Consider the following 22,797-nt stretch of genomic DNA (forward strand, 5'->3'; position numbering starts at 1 on the left):
TCAGCTGCTCATATTATTATCCTCCTCCTCCTGCTCCAGTAGTGTCACATGACCTTGATCGGGGGGGGGTGGGGGGGGCTAAGCAAGTGTTGCACCTTGCCCAAGAATAACCTGCAGGCTAGCGGAGAGAAGGAGTGCCTTACATCTCCTTTGGTAGAGAAGTGTCTCCACCCTGTCACGTGCAATCGTAATTGTATTCAAGACTTTCATAATCATAAGGCATCCTTTACCAAATGCAATACATTAAAATTACAAAATTCATGACTGCTAAACTTTGAAAGGCCTTAATAAATGGATTTGGAGACAATGTTTTCAATAGTGGGAGTGTCTAGGACCAGAGGGCATAGCCTTAAAATAGGATGCTTCTTTAGAACAGAAATGAAGAAAATATTTCTTTAGCAGGAGGGTTGCGAATCTGTGGAATTCACTGCAATGGCCTGCTGTGAAGGCCAAGACATTGGGTATATTTAAGGTGGAGGTTGGTAGCTTCTTGATTAGGGAAAGCTTCAAAAGTTTCAAGGAGAAGGCTGGAGAAAGGAGTTGAGAGAGGAAACAAATCAGCCATAATCGAATGGCAGAGCAGACTTGATGGGCCAAATAGCCAAATTCCATGTCTATGTCTTATGGTGACAGACTTGAACTAAGCAAACATATTAAATTCAATGAACAATTAACATCATTTATTGTCCTGTTTCAGTTAGCAAAATAAAATGTATGCAAGTCTTTCAGATTTATAATGGCAATTGTAAACACAGTTAAAGACTGAAAGTTAATATAATTATTGAACAACTTTTGCTTAATTGCAAACATAGTTTCAAATAGAATGAGTTTCCATAAGATTTTAATAATTTCTAAAATTAAGTGAATTTTTTCCAGTATCACTTTATGTAGATAGCATGTGGACATGTGGCCAAATGGTTAAGGCATTGGACTGGCAATCTGAAGGTAGTGAGTTCGAGCCCCAGCCGAGGTAGCGTGTTGTGTCTTTGAGCAAGGCACTTAATCATAGTGCTCTGCGACGACATTGGTGCCAAGCTGTATGGGTCCTAATGCCCTTCCCTTGGACAACATCAGCGTCATGGAGAGGGGAGACTTGCAGCATGGTCTTCCATACAACCTTGCCCAGGCCTGCGCCCTGGAGAGTGAAGACTTTCCAGGCGCAGATCCATGGTCTCGCAAGACTATCGGATGCCTTTGAAATGAGATAGCATGCAAATTCTGCAAGACTTCCCAAGCAGTATGCCATAATCAATTTCCCCCAGGATCAATAAAGTATGACTATGACTATGACGATACAATTTCTCAAACCTGTAAAGAATTTCAATTTCATGGGTGATTCTGAGTTTTTAAATCTTTGATTTGGGATTTTATTATACAGACTTTCACAGATGAACACCTGCAGATGTAAAGTCCATTAAAAAGCAGAGGGAAACGTTAATTTCTGATTGAGGATAAACTAAATCTAATTAATTGTGACACTCATGTAATTTATGAACAAAAATATGTTGTCCATATTGCAGGTTGAGAGTGCACAGAAACAAGCATTTAACACGTTTAGTTGGTACTACCTTGCAATTCTTGTAATTGAAATTTAAAGATACAGTATGGGAACAGGCCTTTCTGACCCAATGAGCCCACACCACCTAATTACACCTGAACTAATCTACTAACCCTGCAGGTCTTTGGTATATGGGAGGAAACTGGAGCACCTGGAAGAAACCCATGCAGTCATGAGTAGAACGTATAAACTCCTCACAGACAGTGGCAGAAATTGAACCCCAACCGCTGGCACTGTAAAGTGATACGCTGTTATGTCACTGTGCCGTTCCTGCCCACGCAGAGATATTGCTGCATCAAAATAATACTGTGCTTGTTTTACAAGAACCAAATTTTAAATATGACAGAAATCACAATTCAAGGAAGGATCAATTCTGATAAGCAAATTGGAATCAGATTTATCAAGTTCTTTTGATGCTGCTGTTTGTTATCTCACATTCTTAGGGGAAAAAAAACAGCATTGCAAATCAAGATGGAACAGAAGGAACACATGCTATAACCTCTTGCAAAATTGAGTTTGAGATTAAAACAGAAGACCTTGTCAGTGATCTTTATAATCTGGGTAGTAGATATTCTGTGGTGGTACTTCATGGCCAGATGCAGTTTTCCTGTTCTCCCTCATATAGGCAATATGTTCACAGGATGTGGTACGTATTACCAACTGATTTTGCACAAAGTTGCCCACCATTTCAGAGTGAAATTAATCAAGCAGACTGGTGTTCTGGTGTTCCAAGAGACACACATCAATCAGACCTGGTAAGGGCAGCACCCCTTCCCAACTAATCAACCGGATGAGTTCTTAAGAATAAGCAACTTGGTTGGATGGATATAACTTTGGTTATTACATGATTAATATTATGATTAGTATTAGTGTATCTAGGAATTATGAAAATTATTCTAACATGAAATGAAAAGGAATACAAAAGTCCTACCTGTGAAAGATCAGGAATGTCACCTTTATCAATACCTACTTGCTGTAAAAAAAACAAAAACAATGAATTATTTTTCACTTCGTAACTGCGGTATTCTCAAATGTGAATTTAATTATCCTGGCATTATAAATCATGACCTCAATGAACATTATTGCAAAATTTCAAAGTATCATTTTCATTTGTGATATAGCAAAAGAAAATCACTGCTGCTCACTGGTACTTTGTGTAGAGTGTGGCTGTAATATCCTGCACAAGATACTTTTATCATAAGCACAACACAATAGGGGTAGAAACACACGGCAAATGAACAAAGGTAAAAATAGCTAAAATTCAGATTATAGAATTTTAAAAGAACTGAAAATTCAGCTCAACAAATATGGACATTTTCTATACTCCAAGTCTACATGGTGCCGTCACAACATCCTTCTTTTCAGTGAGGAAACCAAGCACAGATTGGGGTGATTATTTGAACATACATCTCTTCATCTGAAAGAGTAACTTTTGAGTTTCAAAATACTTCTCACTAATTCTCCTATCCAGATGCACACTAATTTGTTTGTCCATAGACAAACTATTCCTATGAAGTTCAAAGCTTGAGCAATGGCACTTCATCTTAGGAGTCATAGAAAAGTACAGCACAGAAACAGACCCTTTAACGCATCTAGTCCATGCCAAAGCATTTAAACTGCCTAGCCCCACTGACCCAGACAATAGCCCTCCATAACCCTGCCATCCATGTACCGATCCAAACTTCTCTTAAATGCTGAATCCCAGCTCCACACCTTCGTGACCCTCCAAGTGAAGAAGTTTCCCCTCAGGTTCTCCTTAAACTTGTTACCTTTCATCCTTAACCCATGACCTCAAGCTATTTTGTAGAAAAAAATCGCACTGTACAGTCAATAGTACAGACACCCCACCCTGCAAAAGCTCATTTCAGGGAGGTAGCACCATCAATTTGCGGGAGACTTCCGGGAGGGGTAGGATGTCTGCAATAGAGTAGCTCCTTAGCAGCTGGCCAGCTAGTTTAAATAACTTTAGCTATGCTAATGAACGAATGACACCTGTTAAACTCACCTCAACATGTCTTTTACAGTCTTAACCCACAATGGGCAATAGAAGAGTCACTGTTGCAAAGAGTGCAGTGAGCAACACTGTCATTATTTTGACCCCTATTTGGCAGGGGTACACTTTAGTGTAGTCTGGGGTGATGTACGTGTTATGTATTTTTTTTGGAACACTCTGCCATGGGGCGGGCGGGCAGTCTCTCTCTCTCTCTCCCTCTCTCATGGTCACTCACGCGCTGTCGCTTGTTTTCACTCTCGCTTGCTCTCTCTCTCTCCCTCTCTCATGGTCACTCACGCGCTGTCGCTTGTTTTCACTCTCGCTTGCTCTCTCTCTCTCTTGTGGTCATTCTTGCACTCTCTCTTGCTTTTCTCTTGCTCACTCCCAAAAAATTTGATTTCCATGATATTGTATATAATTTGCGGGCATCAGGGAGCCACCATTAATATGCAGGAGACTCCCGGAAGTTCCGGGAGAGGTGGGATGTCTGATAGTGCTACTTTTTTTTTTACACACACAGGGGTAAATCTCTTAATAGGTTCAATTCAATATTTATGGAGAAAAAACAAATGTGGGTTTTGAAAATATGAGTGAAGAGTATTAAGTGCAATAGAGTGTGACACAGATTAATGAGGAACTGAAGGCTCTTTTTAGAGTTTGCATTTCCTGTTGAGGTTAATTCCATCAGAAATAAAGTAAATATCAGAATCCCAGTGACACACTTCAGAAAATCGAAGATGAAGATTAGCTTATTTGTCACATGTGCAGTGAAACATACAGTGAACTGTATCGTTTGCCTCAAGTCAAATCAGCGAGGAGCAAGTGTCGCCATTCTTCCAGCGCCAATTTAGCATGCCCACAACTCACTAATTCTAACCCAGCCTTTCTCAACCTTTTTGCCCTGGAGAAACCTTTGAAATAATTTTCATGTCTCAGGGAACCCCTGTGTAAAAATGATCAAATCTAAAGCTCCCAGTACATCAGCGTGATAATTCAAAAATAATTGTCCATGCTCTTTTGAGTAGAGAATGAATTTTCGCCAACCTTTATTGAAAAAAAAACAGGTAGTTAAACTTAGCTTACTTTTCTTGACATTAATCTTTCTTTTCCTTTCATAAATTTTAAAAACTCACAAGGCAAACATAATAAATTTCTATTAAATAACTGGCTTAAGCCAAAATGGGATTTAATATTCCTAAAAGTAGGCTCAGCAGATTTAATTTAAATAAAAGTTGTAAATTGATTTTAATTCATGCTATTAATTTATTGACAATGTCAAATAGTAAAGTTATTAAAACCATAAGCAAAACCAATATGAATAAAAATATAGCCTAAGACACAACTTTTTGCAAAGCTTTGAAAAAACATTTTCTTAACTAAATGACATGACTAGGCTCAAGTACAGGCCTAGCATCTGAAACCTGTGCTTGTTTTCTGCTGCACAAATACTTAATTCTGGGGTTGAACTTGAGATAAGCACACACAGATTTCGTCTTCGGCTGAAATGAGACGATCTCTATCGATGCTTGTTAAACAAGAATAAGTTTGCTCACATATGTAAGAAGTTGAAAACTGCAGCAAAATGTTCATTGTTTTCCTATGAATGCCAGGACATGCTTCTTTCATAGAAATCCAGAATGTCCATGGGCAGGTCAGTAAATCTCATCTTGAGTGTATGATCAGAATACATCCCACAAAGTTCTTCTTGTTCTCTCAAAGTCAAGTTCGCAGGCTGAGCAGAAGATTCAGAGAAAAGGTCCCTCACCCAGTCATACACTTGTGTTGAAAGGGAGGAAAATTTTGTTCAATTTTGTTCTGCAGTTCTTCCAGGTGGTTTTCATTAAGACATGACTTTCTTATCCTTCCTCACTCTGAAGCCCAGCAGTGGAAACATTTCAATATTTCCATTTGCAACATGATTTTTCCAAAAATTCGATTTCCTTTTAAACTCAAAAATGTTATCACTTAGTCAAAACATTATCTCCAGGGCCTTGCAGAGACTTGTTCAACTGGTTCACGTGATGAAAAATGTCTGTTAAGTAGGGTAGTTTCTGCAGCCATTCTTCATCTTCAAAGCACTCAGCAAAATCTGGCCTACTATTTTCTTGAAAGTACTTCTGCAATTCGCCTTTCAGATCAAACACCCTGTTGAGAACTCTTGCTCTGCTAAGCCACCGAATTTCTGTAAGTAGCAGAAGATTGGTGTGTTCCTTGTCCAGGTTTTTATGTAGTTTTTTTAAAAACATTCTAAAGTGTACTGGTAACACACAGCAAAGTTGCTGGTGAACGCAGCAGGCCAGGCAGCATCTGTAGGAAGAGGTACAGTCGATGTTTCGGGCTGAGACCCTTCGTCAGGGCCCAAAACGTCGACTGTACCTCTTCCTAGAGATGCTGCCTGGCCTTCTGCGTTCACCAGCAACTTTGATGTGTGTTGCTTGAATTTTCAGCATCTGCAGAATTCCTCGTGCTTACGTTTTTAAAGTGTACTGGTCTTTGTTTAATAAAGTTAATTATTTTTGTAGTGTCATTCTGAACTTTTTAAATTTCATCTTTAAGAGTTTTTGACATCAGCACCTCTCTGTGAAGAAAGCAGTGTGTGTGACAACGTCAGGACTCTTTACATGAGAAACGAAACCTCTCACAGAGCCAACCATTGATGGGGCACCATCAGTACAGATGCCAACAGAGTTCCTCCAAGACAGCCCTTTTGTTTCCAGATATGAAGACAAAACATTAAATATATCTTGACCTTTTCTTGTTTAGGGCAGCTCTTGACAACAGAAAAAGTTTTCTTGAATTTCACCCTCATTTATAGAACTTACAAATGCTACAACATGACATTAATTGGTGAAATCTGTTGACTTATCAGTCTAGATAGAGAAGCTGCTGTTTTTCAGTTTATCACACAAAACCTCTTCAGCATCATGTGACATCAATAGGTCAACTTATTGTACTGTTTGAGAGTGGCCATCTTCTTGTCCAAACAAAAAACATGCAAGAGCCCATTCGTGAGCTACTACATGCAAATGAGTGTGCTCTTCTCACACACAAAGAGTACAGCGGTCAGTCAGTTCGCCAAGGCTACAAGAGCTTTTGGGTTAACACTCAGTCTGAAGAAAACAATGATCCTCCATCAGAAGCCCCCTCATGGCATTTACCATCCACCTTGGATCACCATTGACGACCATCCTCTCACCATGATTGAGCAGTTCACCTACCTGGGCAGAGTCATCTCCAACAACGCTACTGTAGTAAGGGACATTGACAATCGACTCGCCAGAGGTAGTAGTGCCTTCGGGCGCTACCAAAAACATATGTGGAAGAACCACCAGCTGTGTAAGTCCACAAAAATCCAGGTATACAGTGCTGCTGTCATCGCAACACTGTTATAAGGCTCCAAAGCCTAGGTTTTGTACCACAAGCAAATCTGGATGTTTGAGCACTTCCATCAGCGCTGCCTCCACTCCATCATGGGCATCAGATGGCAGGATTGTCTCTCCAATAACGAGGCCCTGGAGAAGGCTCAACGTCCAAGCATTGAAGTCACTTTGCTGCTCAGGCCACATGTCTCGCATGGACAATTGCAGGTTACCGAAATCAGTACTCTATGGAGAATTCCTCAGGGCAAGAGAGAATGTGGTGCCCCGTGCAAGAGGTACAAAGACCAGCTTAAGCAGCAGCTCTCTCAGGCAAATACTGAGGTCAATGAGTGACAGCAGCTGGCTTGTGACAGAGAACGCCAGTCCACAGCGCAGCCAAGAATTTTGAGGAATCCAGAAGAGCGACTGCTGAAGAGAGGAGAAGATGCAGGAAGAATCCTACTGGCCAAGTCCCTACAGCTCCAGAGTCTACAGATCCAGAATTAGCCTCTACAGTCACCAACAATCGTGCCACTGCTCCAGAGGACTCTTCTTCCCTCCTGATCTGATCTTCGCAAGTGAAGAACCAGCCATCATTATTATTCAGCATGAAATCTTTTAAGTTTCTCATATTGCATCTTGTCCTAGCATTTTACCCACTATAATCTGACATGTTTAAGTTCTCACCAGCTGTGTCTGGCTTTTCGTTTTCTGGGTAAAAAGATCTTCTATTAAATAACTTGCTTCTGGTTCATTTTACTGACTGTGATAATATTCACAAAAGCTTTACTCTGTTTGTTTTGAGATTCCAATAGTTATTTTAAATAATCAGCACTTTTATGAGTCACATGGCTGAGATTTAAAGTTAAGTGTCTTTTCAATTTTGCTGAAGCCATGTGCAAGTTGTTTGCCACAGACTAGGCACAATGGAATAGGGCAACCTGGATCACCAGTTGATGTAAAACTCATTGATAAGTAGCTTTCATTGTAAAGATGGACCTTTTTGTGTCCATTGTTGCACTAGTGAAGGGAAATGACTAAGAAGATTGTGATTCAAAAATCACCACATTGAACTTTCAAACATGTCTCAAAAACACAGGGGTTAATAAAATATAAAAAATGGACAGGTCCGTTCAATGCTCAGAAAACGCATTTCATGCTCATCAGCCTACCGTCCTCCTCTCCGTGCAATACAGTGCTTGCTGATTATCAAGTCTCCCCTATCTTCCGTCAAAAACTGAGAATGGACTCAAGCAAATAAACACGGTCCTACCACACACTGCCACACTGGGCTGAGAGACCACTAATGGGTCTGCTCAGTCACTGCACACCACTGCCAGTGCTAGCATCGCACGTTGTGCATTCAAAAAAATTAAGTTTTTTTTAAATCACAATCTCTTGTGGAACCCTTAGCGACCTCCCATAGAGCCCCAGCTGAGAAACCACGCTCTAACCCAGTGGTTCCCAACCACTGCATATGGGCCGCAAGCATGTGCTATCAGGCCGCGAGGAAACGATATGATTTGGCAATATGAAACAATATGATGTCGTCAATATTAAACCGGTCCGTGGTGCGCAAAAGGTTGGGGACCCCTGCTCTGACACGTATGTCTTGGGAATATGGGAGGAAAGCAGAGCACCTGGAGGAATCCCAATGGTCATGAGAAGATTGCACACTCACTTTACAGTCAGTGGTGGGAATTGAATCTTGATCAGTGATTGCAAGCACTGTAATAGCGTTACGCTAACCACTACACTACAGTGCTGCCGTTGCATAAATCACACATAATATTTGATTGTAAGACATAAGACCATAAGATATAGGAGCAGAATTAGGCCATTTGGCCCATTGAGTCTGTTCCAACATTTCATCACGCTGATTGAATTTTCTTCTCAGCTCCAGCCTCCTGCCTTCTCCCTAGATCCCTTCATGCCCTGACCAATCAAGAATCTATCTTAAATATACATATAGACATGGCCTCCACAGTTGCCTGTGGCAACAAATTCCAGATTCACCACCCTGAAGAAATTCCTCATCTCCATTCTAAAAGGATGTCCATCTATTCTGACGCTGTGTCCTCTGGTCTCAGATTCTCATATCATAGGAAACATCCTCTCCAGATCTACTCTATCAAGGCCTTTCATCATTCAACAGGTTTCAGTTAGGTCACCCCTCATTCTTCTGAATTCTAGTGAATACAGGCCCAGAGCCATCAGATGTTCTTCATATAACAAGCCATTCAATCCTGGAATCATTTTCGTGAACCCCCTTTGAACCCTCCCAGTTTCAGCACATCCCGTCTAAGGAGCCCAAAACTGCTCACAATACCCCAAGTAAGGCCTCACCAGTGCTTTATAAAGTCTCAACATTACATCCTTACTTTTATATTCTAGTCCTCTTGAAATTAATGCTAACATCACATTAGATCTCCTCACCACAGACTCAACCAGCAAATTAACTGTTGGGCAATCCTGCACAAGGACTCCCAAGTCCCTTTGCACCTCAGTTTTTTGCATTTTCTCTCCCCTTTGAAAATAGTCAATCCTTTCCTTCCTTCTACAATGTGCATGACCTTACACTTCCCGACACTGTATTCCATCTGCCATTTCTTTGTCTATTCTCCTAATCTGTCTAAGTCATTCTGTAGCTCTCTACTTCCTCATAACTACCTCCCCTTCCACCTATCTTGATATCATCCTTGTAAATTTCTCTGTGCTCTTTCAACCTTATTTACATCTTTCCTGTAGGTAGGTGACCAAAACTGCACGCAGTACTCCAAATTAGGCCTCACCAATGTCTTATACATCATCAACACATCATCACATCTCCTATACTCAATACTTTTGATTTATGAAGGCCAATGTTCCAAAAGCTTTCTTCACCTGTGACACCACTTTCAATAAATTATGGACCTGTACTCACAGATCTCTTTGTTCTACCACACTCCTCAGTGCCCTACCTTTCACTGTGTAAGACCGACCCTGGTTGGTGCTACTGAAGAGCAACGCCTCACACTTGTCTGCATTAAAATCCATCTGCCATTTTTCAACCCATTTTTCCAACTGGTCCATATCCCTCTCCAAGCTCTGATAATCTTCCTCATTGTCACTAAATCTTTAACTTACACATACTGTAGCTTTTGAGACTCAATGTCAAATTCAATTATACAATCTGTACATTATTCCATTCATGTCACTGACTGGGGAAATCAGTAATCTTATTCTATTCTTAAAGAAATATGTGATATAGAATCGTGAACAACATTTGATTGTCTGAAAGTCCAGTTATAAAATCTCACTTTTAAACTTCTATACTTCTTTCTTCCTGTGTATGGCTGCTAGAAAATAAATCTCATGGTAACATATGGTAATATATACGAAGTTTGATCAGAAATTTACCTTGAACAGTGAGGCAGTGGCACTGAAGCCAAAGATAGAGAAACCATAATATACACTCCACACTCACCATCAGCACAGGTGCACCACAGGGCTGTGACCTTAGCCCCCTGCTCTACTCTCAAGGTAGTATATTGTAGTACATTGTATAGCATATAGCAGTACTTTGATAAAAGTTTACTTTGAACTTTTGACTCCATGGTAGACAACAGGGAGAGTACTCTGCAGTTATAAATCTGATGTGGTAACTAAAGTTCCTCTCTGCCAAGTTTTATAACTTTAGCAGGGATACCATCTATTCTGAATTTTGTTTTTCCAGTTGGTCAGCAATGGAGATATTAGAATGTCATTTGCAGTGGAATAGAATCACACAGTATTTCAAAGCACATAAGCCCAGCAGCAAATATTTCTGTCAACAATCACTCTGCATATTTGACTCACTATGAGATGGTCCCATGGCAGCTTGGGCTGTAGCTGCTGAGATTCCAGGAATATCATGATCAACAAATTACTTCGACTTCTACTGATGTCCTGTTTCTTTTTCACATACCAAACTATAGCAGAAATATTACACAATGTAGGAGTCATAACACTTTAACAGCATCTTAAAATAATTTTAATGTGTTGTTTTAATAATCATAGTAATAAATACTTTTTTGATCCCGAGTGGTAAATTCTTTTGTTACAGCAACCTTTAAAAACATACTTAGCAGTGTGCAGACTTAATGTACATAATGAGTTTCAAGATGGCGGCGCAGTGAAAAGTCTGCTTTGCTGAGAAGCACCGCAACACTGATAATTTTGCATATAAACCTATACGTTCCAACTTTCTTTTTAAATGCTCAAGTGTTGGATTTAATGACATGAACATTGATTAATTTTTTTTTTGAGCTGCTTAAACACCATGTCATCAAAAGGTACTAAAAAGGCGGCCAAGATGGGTTGTACAGAGCGCTCGCCGGGGCTGAGGAGCTAGCTACTGCTAGCTATGCTAACACGTTGGACCCTGCTTTTCGTCAAGTAATTCAGGAAGTTGCAGAGAACATATCCAAAATGATGGACGAGAAGCTGGCTTCACTCTAATACTCCAAAACCATACATTGGAGTGTAAAAATCTTGATACAAGAACGACCGAAGCCAAGGGCCGAGTCTCCGCGGTAGAAACTGTAACTGATCAGGCCCAAAGCTGCATCTGGGCGATAGAAAAGGAAGTTCAAAGCCTGTCTGACTATATCGATGATCTTGAGAACAGAGGTAGGAGAAAGAATATATATGAATCATCGGTCTACCTGAAGGTACAGAAGGCAACCAACCAGCAAAGTTTTTTGAGGGCTGGCTGCCTAATTTCCTTGATTTGGAAACCAAGTCTGGACGGATTAAAGTGGAAAGAGCTCATCGTACGCTGGTGCCAAAACCGAGCCCAAGCCAACGTCTTCGACCCGTCCTCGTGTGGTTCCATAATTTTGGTGGTAAGCAAAGAGTGATGGAGGCTTCAAGGCACTGCGGGACTGATGCCCAGGCTTTAATATATCAGGGATTCAGGCTTATGTTTTTTCAAGATTTTTCTGCAGCTGTTATTCAGAAGCACAAAGAATTCGACCAGGTAAAGAAGCGGCTGAGGGAATCCGGAATCCAGTACTTTAATGCTATACCCAGCATCGCTGAAAATCACCTACAACGGGACCACCAAGATATTTGATTCTCCTGGCTAAGTTAAAACTCTTGTGGACAAATTGGGCTAAAGAATGTACATATTGTGTAGCCCTGGTTATGGACGATAACATGCTCGATTGTCGCTTTATTTTACCTTTTCATTACTTGACGGCAAGATATCTTATAGGATGGGTAACATGTTTGTTTTGATTGATATAGTTTCATTATTTGTTTAAATTAGCGGTGCTGCTCCAGCCTGAAGGAGTTTAAATATTACGGTAACAAATTGGTGGATTGATAAATTATGCCCTGTTTTCATTTTTGACTATGTTAAATGCCATATTGGCAGTGGGGCAGAATATGGGGTGCTAGACGGTTCAGATATCCCCTTTAAGTGTGGGGTAAGTCCTCTTGTTCAGTGCTGTTGGCGCTTTTTTTGTGTTTTTTTAAAATTTACTTATTGCTGCTCAGCTGATCTTAAATTGGGTTTCTTCTCCTCCGGAGTCACATGATTGTTATAAAGGGTTATGACCAGTAATATATTAAAATTGTGCACTTGGAACATTAAGGGGAGTCATTCACCAATCAAGAGAAAGAAAATCCTACTAAACCTGAAAAAGGAAAGGATGGATATAGCCTTATTGCAGGAGACATATTTAAATGATAAAGAACATCAAAAACTGCAACAGAGTGGATTTGATCAAGTCTATTTTTCATCTTTTAATACCAGGAGTAGGGGTGGCCATCTTAATTAGGAAGTACTTACCTTTTAAGTTATTAGACTGCACTAAGGATAAGTATGGGAGATTTGTGATCGTTAAGGCTTCAATACATAGACAGGAATATGGTATTCTCAATGTTTACTGCCCTCCAGCTCATCCTCTCAAATTCCTAACACATGCTTTTTCCAAACTTACAAGCTTTTCAATACAAAACATTATTGTAGGTGGGGATTTTAATTGTCTTATGGACCCATTGATGGACATAGTGCCTAGTGGTCCCCCATTGCTCTCCTCACAGTCCAAACAAATCATGGGCTTATGTGGAGAACTAACACTTGTGGATGTCTGGAGGTTGTGACGTCCCTCAGACAAAGACTTCACATTTTTTTCTAATCCACACAAATGTTACACCAGAATAGACTTTTTGCTAACCCCCAAAACACTCCTAGATTTAGTTGTACCCTGCACAATTGGAAATATAGCTATTTCTGACCATGGAGCAGTATATTTAAATATTAAGCCCAAAGATAATCCAGCATGATCTAGACATTGGAGGCTGAATCCTTTTATTCTAAAAGATAATAAATTTATAGACTACTTTACTTGCAAATTCAAAACTTTCCTATATATTAATTCCAAATCAGCTAGTAGTCCATTCATGCTCTGAGAAACCGCTAAGGCCTATGCAAGGGAAATAATTATGGAAGCAAGGCTTGCGGCAGCTGAAAAGGATCATACAAACGTTTGTGTTAATAAGCCTTCCGTAGCCAAGTTACAGAATATCACAGCCCTACGCTGTACACTAAACTCTTTACTTACACAAGCAGCCAAAAGAAGATTGACATTTGCTAAAAAACGATTGTTTGAACATGGTGAGAAACCAGGTAGGTACTTGGCTTATTTAGCTAGAAAGAAAAATGCTTCTCAGACTATTGCTTCAATTAGGGATGGGACAGGAGCCCTCAGTAGTAATTCTAAAATGATTAATGTTGTGTTTAAGAATTTTTATTCTAACCTGTATCAATCTGAGCAATGTAATGATGGACAATCTAGGATGGAGACCTTTTTCAGGAATTTAGATCTCCTAGGCATTTCTTCTGAACAAGAGTCCCTCCTCAATGCTCCGTTATCTATACACAAGATACAGGAAGCTGTGAGACAGCTCCAAAGTGGGAAGGCGCCTGGTCCTAATGGACTCACTAGTGAATTCTATAAAGAATTCACAGGGTTATTATCAGATCCTATGCTAAACATGTTCAATCATGCATTTAATTGTGGTCTCCTCCCACCATCATTGAGAGAAGCTAATATCCCCCTAATTCTTACAAGAGGAAAGAACCCTGAAGATTGTGCCTCCTACAGGCCTATTTCACTGTTAAATATTGACTTTAAAATCTTATCTAAAACCTTAGCATTGCCATTAGAAACTGTGTTACCTTTTACCATAAAAGAGGATCAAATGGATTTTGTAAAAGGCCGTAGATATCAGAAGATTACTTAATGTGATTCAGGCATGTCAGCAACAGGCAGTGGACGGTTTGGTGGTTTCCCAAGGTGCAGAAAACGCCTTTGATCGTGTCGAATGGCCATATCTTTTTTTCACATTAGAACGATTTTGTTTGGGCAATAATTTTATTAAGTGGTTGAAGATTCTTTATAATGACCCTTTGGCTGTGATTCTCACTAATGGTATTAGGTCGGATAATCTTAGTATTCTGAGGGGTAGCTGGCGGGGCAGCCGGCAGGGCTGCCCTTATCACCACTACTTTTCACTAGTGATCGAGCCATTGGCTGAGGCTATTCAGCGAGACACCAAAATATCTGCCCCAGACATAGGACTAAAGTCACATAAAATTACATTGTGTGCGGATGATGTTCTAATTTTCTTATCAACCCTGCTATATCAGTGCACCACCTTATACAATGCATCAATTCATTTAGCGCCTTTTCAGGTTATAAAATTAACTTTACTAAATCAGAGGCTATGTCTTTGGGGAATCTGCAGCAGGTACCTGACACTCAGGGTTTTCCCCTTTAAATGGTCGCAGACAGGTTTTGTTTACTTAGGCATACTTATCACAGCTTCGTTTGATCAATTGTTCAAAGCTAACTTCTCACAGTTATTTGACAAAATCAAACAGGATCTTAAGCGATGGAGCACTCTTCCCATTTCTTGGCTTGGCCGAATATCCTTGCTCAAAGTGAACATTCTTCCTCCTCTGCTCTACCCAATATGAATGATTCCAGTCATTTTTACCCAACAAATACTTAAAGTAGTAAATGGCTGGTTTGTTTCTTTCACCTGGAACAAAAAAAAGACCCTGTATTAAAATGTCTAAGTTACAGCTTTCCAGTAGTCTAGGGGGTCTGGATTTTCCAGACATTAAAAAATATCAATTAAGTTCCTTTTTATCTTATGTGGTTGACTGAGTTTGCAGGGACCCCTCCTCAATTTGGCTGGACATCGAAGCTTCACAAACAAAATGCCCTCTTATTAATTTGCTTTTCCTCAATAAAATGAAACCAGTTAAGGTATATTGTCGCAATCCAAAAACAATTAATACAATCAAGACTTGGAGGGCGGTGCGACAAATTGAGGGCAACGCAGCGAAAATATCACCCTTCACTCCAATAACCGGCAGTCCAGATTTTCAGCCTGGCATAATGGATTCTGGATTTAAACTTTGGATTTCTAAGGGTATTTTCTATCTAGGAGATTTGTTTGATGAAGGAATGATGATGTCTTTTAGTCAAATAGTACAGAAATTTAACATACCCCACAAGGATCTTTTTCGTTTCTTTCAGATAAGAGATTATATACAGAAAAAAAATATCATTGTTAACTGATTTCTATAGCTCTGACATAGAAAACAGGGTGTTTCATTCGAAGGGTGAAGTCTCTATTAGTACTTCTTACAGCATCCTGAGGGAATGTTCTTCTGGAGAGGCTGAGCAGCTGGGAAGGGTCTGGGAGGAAGAGCTGGGAGTAGAAATTACAGCTGAAGCATGGCAAGACATCGGTGATAATGCAAAGAAGATTTCAGTTTGTAACAGAACTAAAGCATTGCAACTCAAAAGTCTGCATAGAGCCCATCTGACTCCAGATTGTCTCTTGAAACTTAAGACTGCGGTTTTTCCAATGTGTTCTAAACGTAAAGTAAATACTGGAACTTTCACCCACTGTTTTTGGACTTGTCCCAAACTTCAGGCATACTGGAGTGGTATTTTGGGTGAAATGGAAAAGATTCTAAAGATGGAGCTTGAACTGAACCCAGTGTCTTTTCTCTTAGGCTTACCCAGCAGTCGTATTATTAATGCAATCAGAAAAAACTTTTTAACATCCTGACTTTTTGTGTGAGGAAGAACATTTTACTTTGTTGGACATCCGATAAGGCCCCTGGTCTTTTTGGTTGGCGTAAATTAATCATGGAATACATTCCTTTGGACTTTTTGACATGTACGGTACACTCAAAAACAAATAGTTTTCATAAAACATGGCAACTTTTTCTGCAGTATATAGATGTAAACCTGTCTGCTATACTAATAAGGGCTTTTGTATAGGATGTTGTGGTGATGTCTATATTTTGATGGAAGTGTCCTGATACCTGATATCTGTGAGGGGAAGAAATGTAAATGTAAGTGTACCTGGAAATTGAAAGTTTTGTTATGCTGAGCGAAAAATAATAATGTACAGAATAATAATATACACAATAATAATTTACCGATGTGCAATGATTTGCAATAATGTGCAATAATAATGTGTGAAATAAGAGACCATTGTATTATTATGTGTGTTCTCCTGTCATGCAGAGATGAACTGTTGTATATGCTTACTGCATTTGGCAGGAAAGATTTTCTGTAACGAGCCTAGTGACAGCAGAGCTGAATGCGTCAGTTCGAAAGGGTGTTCCATTGCTGATTCAGTAGGGCATGGAGAGGATGTGCCAGATTGCCCATAATGGATAAAAGTTTGACCTCCTCTATACCGCTAACTCAGAACATTCCGGGTTGTAGCCAAGGACGGATCCAATCTTTTTGATAAGCTTATTTAGTCATTTTTTTTAAAATCACCAACACCAATGCTACTCCCCCAACATAAAGCCGCAAAGAAGACTGCACTTGCTACAACAGACTGATAAAAGATCTGCAACATCCTGCTGCATATATTGAAGGATCACATAGAATCTGCTCATCACCTTCTTGTAAATAGCCTTTGTGCTGGTTTTCCAGTAAAATCTGTTGTCGAGGTGAACACCCAAGTATTTGTACTCCTCCACCACTGCAACTTCTCCCAGAATGCATACAGGATTCATCACAGTTTTAAGCAAGATAATAAGTGTAATCACAGAACTCGAACTGATATCTGAAGATGACACACTAAATTCATGCAGCACAACAAACAGCATGTGTATCAGTAGGATTATAAACATAGTTTAACATGCTTATGCTCCAAGAAAATCATTTTCTGTTCATCTTTTCATGGTTCGTAGGCTGTGTGCTTCAAGGATCTGGAAGCTATCCTGGCTGGATTAGTGGTGTTATACTTTGGCTTTTAATAGGGTCACCCATACCAAACAGATCAAAGGGTAGAGGCCAGACTAAGAGTGATCTACCGATCCTCCAGGTTCAGTAGTTCAGATCAGGGATAACAACCCTGACTAGTAAAACAAAACTGTTATGGAAACAGCAATGAAGAATCCTTCTACATCTGAGTATGACAGCATTCCTGAGTCTTCACCTGGGACTTGCATGGCTGACAGTAGCAAAAAACTGAAAAGCTATTGGCACGATGAAGGAAGCCCTGAACACTGCCAAAGATGGAGATCCTCCATTGCTGCCTTAAACACCAGCAGCATAGTGGGAAGTTAGTTAAAATGCTTATATAGTAACAGAAAAGAATTAAGGTCAAAATAGAAAAACTAATTTCAAATGGATATTTAAGAATGCTAGGCTGATCAGATTTTATTTGCAAGTTTTGTATGCCAGAAGCCATATCACCAGACTTTAAAAATTAGTAGTCACATAAAACTCTATCAAAGGTTAAAGCTGTGCTCTAGAAACTGCAAGTATCATTACTGTTACTTACTTCAGCAACTTTAAGAAATTCTGAAACTCTTGTCATTCTAGTGAGGAATTTTTTGTAAATTTCTAGTGCTTCTTTACAGTGTCCTTTCTTCATTTCAAAATATTTTTCTAAAAATCAGAAACAATTAATTAGATTAAATACAATCAAGTATAATACCTTCCCATAAATAGTGTCCAAAGGTTGAATCCTATAATGCTGCATTAACAGACAGCAAGAATTCTGTGCCATCTTGAATGCAAAATTGCACTTTTTCATTAAATTTGACTGCTATGCTCTAACTACTTTAAGTTACTTGCGTCCATCTCTGGTTAAGACCGTGGAAGCTTTCAGGCTAAATTCAGGCAGAGTGCAAGGTAAGAATAGAGATCCTCCAATTTCTCCTCCCTTCTCAGTTTATAAAAACGTATAGAGAAATATTCAGAATTATGTGTGAACTTATGTTTGAACATGAAATCTTTTATTTTATGAACAGGTACTTAACTACAACACACTTGTCTACAATATCTGTAGGCAACCAAACCCCTTGATAATTTCAACTAGTAAAGGTGCAAGCAAGTGTGCAAATTAATTTACAATTAATATTAATGCATATAACATTAATATTTAAGTTTATAAAACAAACAGGTATTACTGTACCTTTATTATGCCTCAAATTAGTTGGTACAACCATCAATCTTAATGGACCATCTTAGAGAATCTTCACTCCAAGGGAAACTAAAGCAACTAATTAAACTACGGGCACCAATTTTTTTTTGCACATCTGATTGTTCAAAACTTGAAAGAGAGTAATTTGTTCCCGTGCAATATAGTACATAACTTTCCAAATAAAAACATGATGAAATGACATTAGGAAAGGAGATCAAACTGAAGCAATTGCTGTATAGGTCTGCATATGGATAATTTACACTGTAGTCAACATGACATGATAAATGTTACTTACCTAACAAATTAATGATTCCATCATTGTAACATGCAAATAATTTGATTAGATCTTTGAAAAGTAGCAAGAAAGCAGCATTTATTACTCCATTTGACAATTCACCAGGGCTCACCTGTAATGTAATTTTTAAACATTTAACCTGTGCATTTGAACCAGAACTTCAACAAGTTTAATTAATCAGTTTTGAGCAAATTCAAGCATATAATGTGATGCATGCACTTTCTCCATGCAGTTGACAGAAAAAAAAAATCATACATAATATTGAATAACCGATAAATATTGCTACTAGTAGTCCGGTTAGGACCTACAGAATGCTACCTTAAGAACAAAGAAGCAATTCTGACTGAAGTTAGAGCCGAAATCAGAGGCACGTCAGCTATGGCAGGGTTTGCAGACAATTACTTCCTACAAGGAAAAACCTAACATAAATGGCTGTGAAGCTTCACTCCCAGATTAGTCAACATCTTATATGCATGCACTAAAGAGAAAATAAAACTACACTTATAAAAATCACTGCACCATCTGGCAACCCTATGATTGTTATCTCCGAGGCCAACATCAGAACATCTTTCAAGAGGGTAAACACTCTTGCAAGGCGCCAATCACCAATTGTGCACCTGGTAGGGCTCTGAAAATCTGTGCTAACCAACTGGTGGGAGTGTTCAAGGACATCTTCAAACTCTCACTGCTGCAATCGGAGATTCTCACCTGCTTCAAAAAGGCATCAATCATACCAGTGCTCAAGAAGAGCAGGGTGAGCTGCCTCAACAGCTATTGCCCGGTTGCACTCACATCTGCAGTGATGAAGTACTTTGAGAGGTTGATTATAGCTAGAACTAACTCCTGCCTAAGCAAGAACCTGGACCTGTGGCAGTTCACCAACTGCCACAATAAGTCTACAGTACATGCATTCTCATTGACTCTCCATTCAGCCTTGGACAGGCTGAACAATAGCAATACCTACATAATGCTGCTGTTTATTGCTTACAGCTCAAAGTTCAGCACCATCAGCCACATGTATTAATCAATAAGCTTCAAAACTTAAGCTTCGGGTCCGCTTACAACTGGTTCTTCGACTTCCACCTCAGGAGACTATGACAACCTTGCACTCAACATTAGTAAGACCAAGGAATTGATTGTGGACTTCCGGAAAGGGAAGTTAAAGGAACACGCACATCAGTCCTCATTGTGAGATCAGAAGTAGAAGTGAGCAATTTCAAGTTCCTGGACATCAACATCTCTGAGGATCTATCCTAGGCCCGATATAGTGATGCAATTACAAATAAGGCACGACAGCAGCTATATTTCATTAGAAGTTTGAGAAGAATTGGCATGTCACCAAAGACACTGCATATTTCTACAGATGGACTGTGAGAACATTCTGCCTGGTTGCACCACTGTCTGCTATGGAGGGGCCACGAAACAAGATTGGGAAACGCTTCAAAAAAATTGTAAACTCAGCCAGGTCGATCATGGGCTATAGCATCATTAAGAATCCCCATCACCCAGAACGTGGGCGCTTTTCATTGTGACCATCAAGGAGGTGATACAGGACTATATATATATATATACACACACACACACACACACACACAACCAAACTCTGGAACATCTGGAAAGATAGATCTGTGAGTCTTGTCTGGCCAGTAACCCTATATTGCTGTGAAACATGGACCCTAAAAGCAGCTGATGAAAAGAAGTTGGCAGCATTTGAGATGTGGACATACAGACGGATCCTCAGGGCATCACACATTGAAAGGAGATCCAATAATTTCATCCTAGAAAAGACTGGCACGAAGCCAATACTTCTGAAAACCGTTATCCAAAGGAAACTTCACTATTTTGGACACATCTCAAGAACTGATGACACACTGGAACGCACTGCGCTTGAAGGCAGAGTAGAAGGAAGCCACTCCTGAGGCAGACAGAGGACAACCTGGATCGACAACATCAAGAAGTGGACCAGTCTCACTGCCAGAGATGCAAGAGGTTTGACTGCCGACAGATTGCAGTGGAAGAAAGTGGTCGCCGAGGCTCTGGCAGATATATATATATATATATATATATAGATAGATACACACACTTCTTATTGCTAACTATAGTTTTTATTATGTATTGCAATGTACTGCTGCCACAAAACAACAAATTTTACAACGTATGCCAGTGAATTAAACCTGATTCTGATTCTATCAGCACTGATTGGAAATAACACCTTTTCCTTTCTGACAATCAACATGGACACACCTCAAGGATGTGTGCTTAGCTCACTGCTCTGTACTCTCTACGCCTATGACTGTGTGGCTAGGCATAGTGCAAATGCCATCTATAAATTCACCAAGAACGCAACTGTTGTCAGCAGAATCTCAGATGACGACAAGGAGGTGTACATAATCAGAAAAAGGTTTAACATCACTGGCATACATAGTGAAATTTGTTGTTATGCGGCAATAGTATATTAGAATACATAATAAAACTGTAAATTACAGTAAGTATATATGTTAATAGTTAAATAAGTAGCGCAAAAAGAGGGGAAAAAAGATAGTGTTCATGGGTTCAATGTCAATTCAGACATCTGATGGCAGAGGGGAAGAAGCTATTCCTGAATCGCTGAGTGTGTGCCTTCAGACTCCCTGATGATAGCAATGAGAAGAGGGCATATCCCGGGTGACGGGAGTCCTTAATAATGAATGCCACCTTTTTAAGGCATCAGTACTTGAAGGTGTTCTGGATGCTAGGGAGGGTTAGTGGCCATGATGGCACTGACTGTGTTTACAACTTACTGCAGCTGATTTCGATCTTGTGCGGTGGCCCCTCTGCACCAGATGGTGATACAACCAGTTAGAATGTCCTCCATGGTAGATCTGAAGACACTTGCAGCACCTTTGGTGATATACCAAATCTCCTCATACTTCCAATGAAATATAGCCACTGTCGTGCCTACTTTGTAGCTACATCAATACGTTGGGCCCAGGATAGATCCTCAGAGATGTTGACCCAGGAATTTAAAATTGCTCACCCTTTCCACTTCTGTTCCCTCATTGAGGACAGGTGGTGTGTATTCTCTCATCTTTCCATCTCAGAACTGACGATGAGTGCAAGGTTGTTGCTGCAACACTACTCAACTAGCTGATCTACATAGGCCTTCTCATCACCATCTGAAATTCTGCCAACAATTTATCTTATCACAAATTTATAGTTGGCATTTTAACTGTGCCAATCCACACACTCATGGGTGTAGAGAGAGTAGAGCAGTGGGCTAAGCACACATCCTTGAGGTGTGCCAATGTTGATTATCAGAGAGGTGGAAATGTTATTTCCCATCCCAGAGACTGTGGTCTTCTGGTGAGGAAGTCAAGGATCCAGTGTAAAGGGAGACAGAGGCCCAGACTTTGGAGCTTCTTGATCACAATATTAGCCATGATCGTGTTAAACACTTAGCTGTAGTTAATAAACAACAGCCTGATGCAAGTATTAATATTGTCCAAGTGATCTAATGATGCATGAACAGCCAATGAGATCACATCCACTGTAGACCTATTGTGGCCATAGGCAAATTGCGGTGGGTCCAGCTCCATGCATAGGCAGAAGTTTGATTCTAGCCATAACCAACCTCTCAAAGCACTTCATCATAGATAAGAGTGCTACTGGACAATAGTCATTAAGGCAGCTCACCCTAATCTTCTTGAACATTGGTATGATGTTTGCCCTTCTGAGGCTGGTGGGAACTTTCATCTGTAGTAATGAGAGATTGAAAATATCTTTGAACACACCTACCAGTTGGTTGGCACAGATTTCAGAGCCAAGTATACCATTGGGACCTGTCACCTTGCGAGGGTTCACCCTCTTGAAAGCTGTTCTGATGTTAGCCTCCAAGACAGTGGTCACAAGGTCACCAGATGCTACAGGGATCCTCATAACTGTAGTTTTATTCCCCCTTTCAAAGCATGCATAAAAGGCACTGAGCTCATCTGGGAGTGAAGCATCACTGCCATTCATGATGTTAGTTTTCGCTTTGTAGGAAGTAATGGCCTACAAACCCTACCAGAGTTGACGGGCAACCTCAACCGGAATTGTTCTTTTGCTTTTGAGA

The 22,797-nt window shown here is 39.9% G+C and overlaps 1 protein-coding gene across 10 annotated transcripts in view; it reads right to left on the reverse strand.

Moving 5' to 3' along the window:
* snap91a (synaptosome associated protein 91a) overlaps nucleotides 1–22,797 on the reverse strand; it is a 204,328-nt gene that overhangs the window by 104,210 nt on the left and 77,321 nt on the right. For all 10 annotated transcript variants that reach the window (XM_063040866.1, XM_063040865.1, XM_063040864.1 and 7 more), the window contains 3 exons: nucleotides 18,708–18,819; nucleotides 17,768–17,874; nucleotides 2,490–2,531 (listed from right to left, as the gene is read on the reverse strand). In XM_063040866.1, the coding sequence (XP_062896936.1) occupies nucleotides 2,490–2,531; nucleotides 17,768–17,874; nucleotides 18,708–18,819 (261 nt within the window). The remainder of the gene's footprint in view (nucleotides 1–2,489; nucleotides 2,532–17,767; nucleotides 17,875–18,707; nucleotides 18,820–22,797) is intronic.

This window comes from Mobula hypostoma, chromosome 2 (genome assembly GCF_963921235.1).
Source record: "Mobula hypostoma chromosome 2, sMobHyp1.1, whole genome shotgun sequence".
Lineage (NCBI taxonomy): Eukaryota > Metazoa > Chordata > Chondrichthyes > Myliobatiformes > Myliobatidae > Mobula > Mobula hypostoma.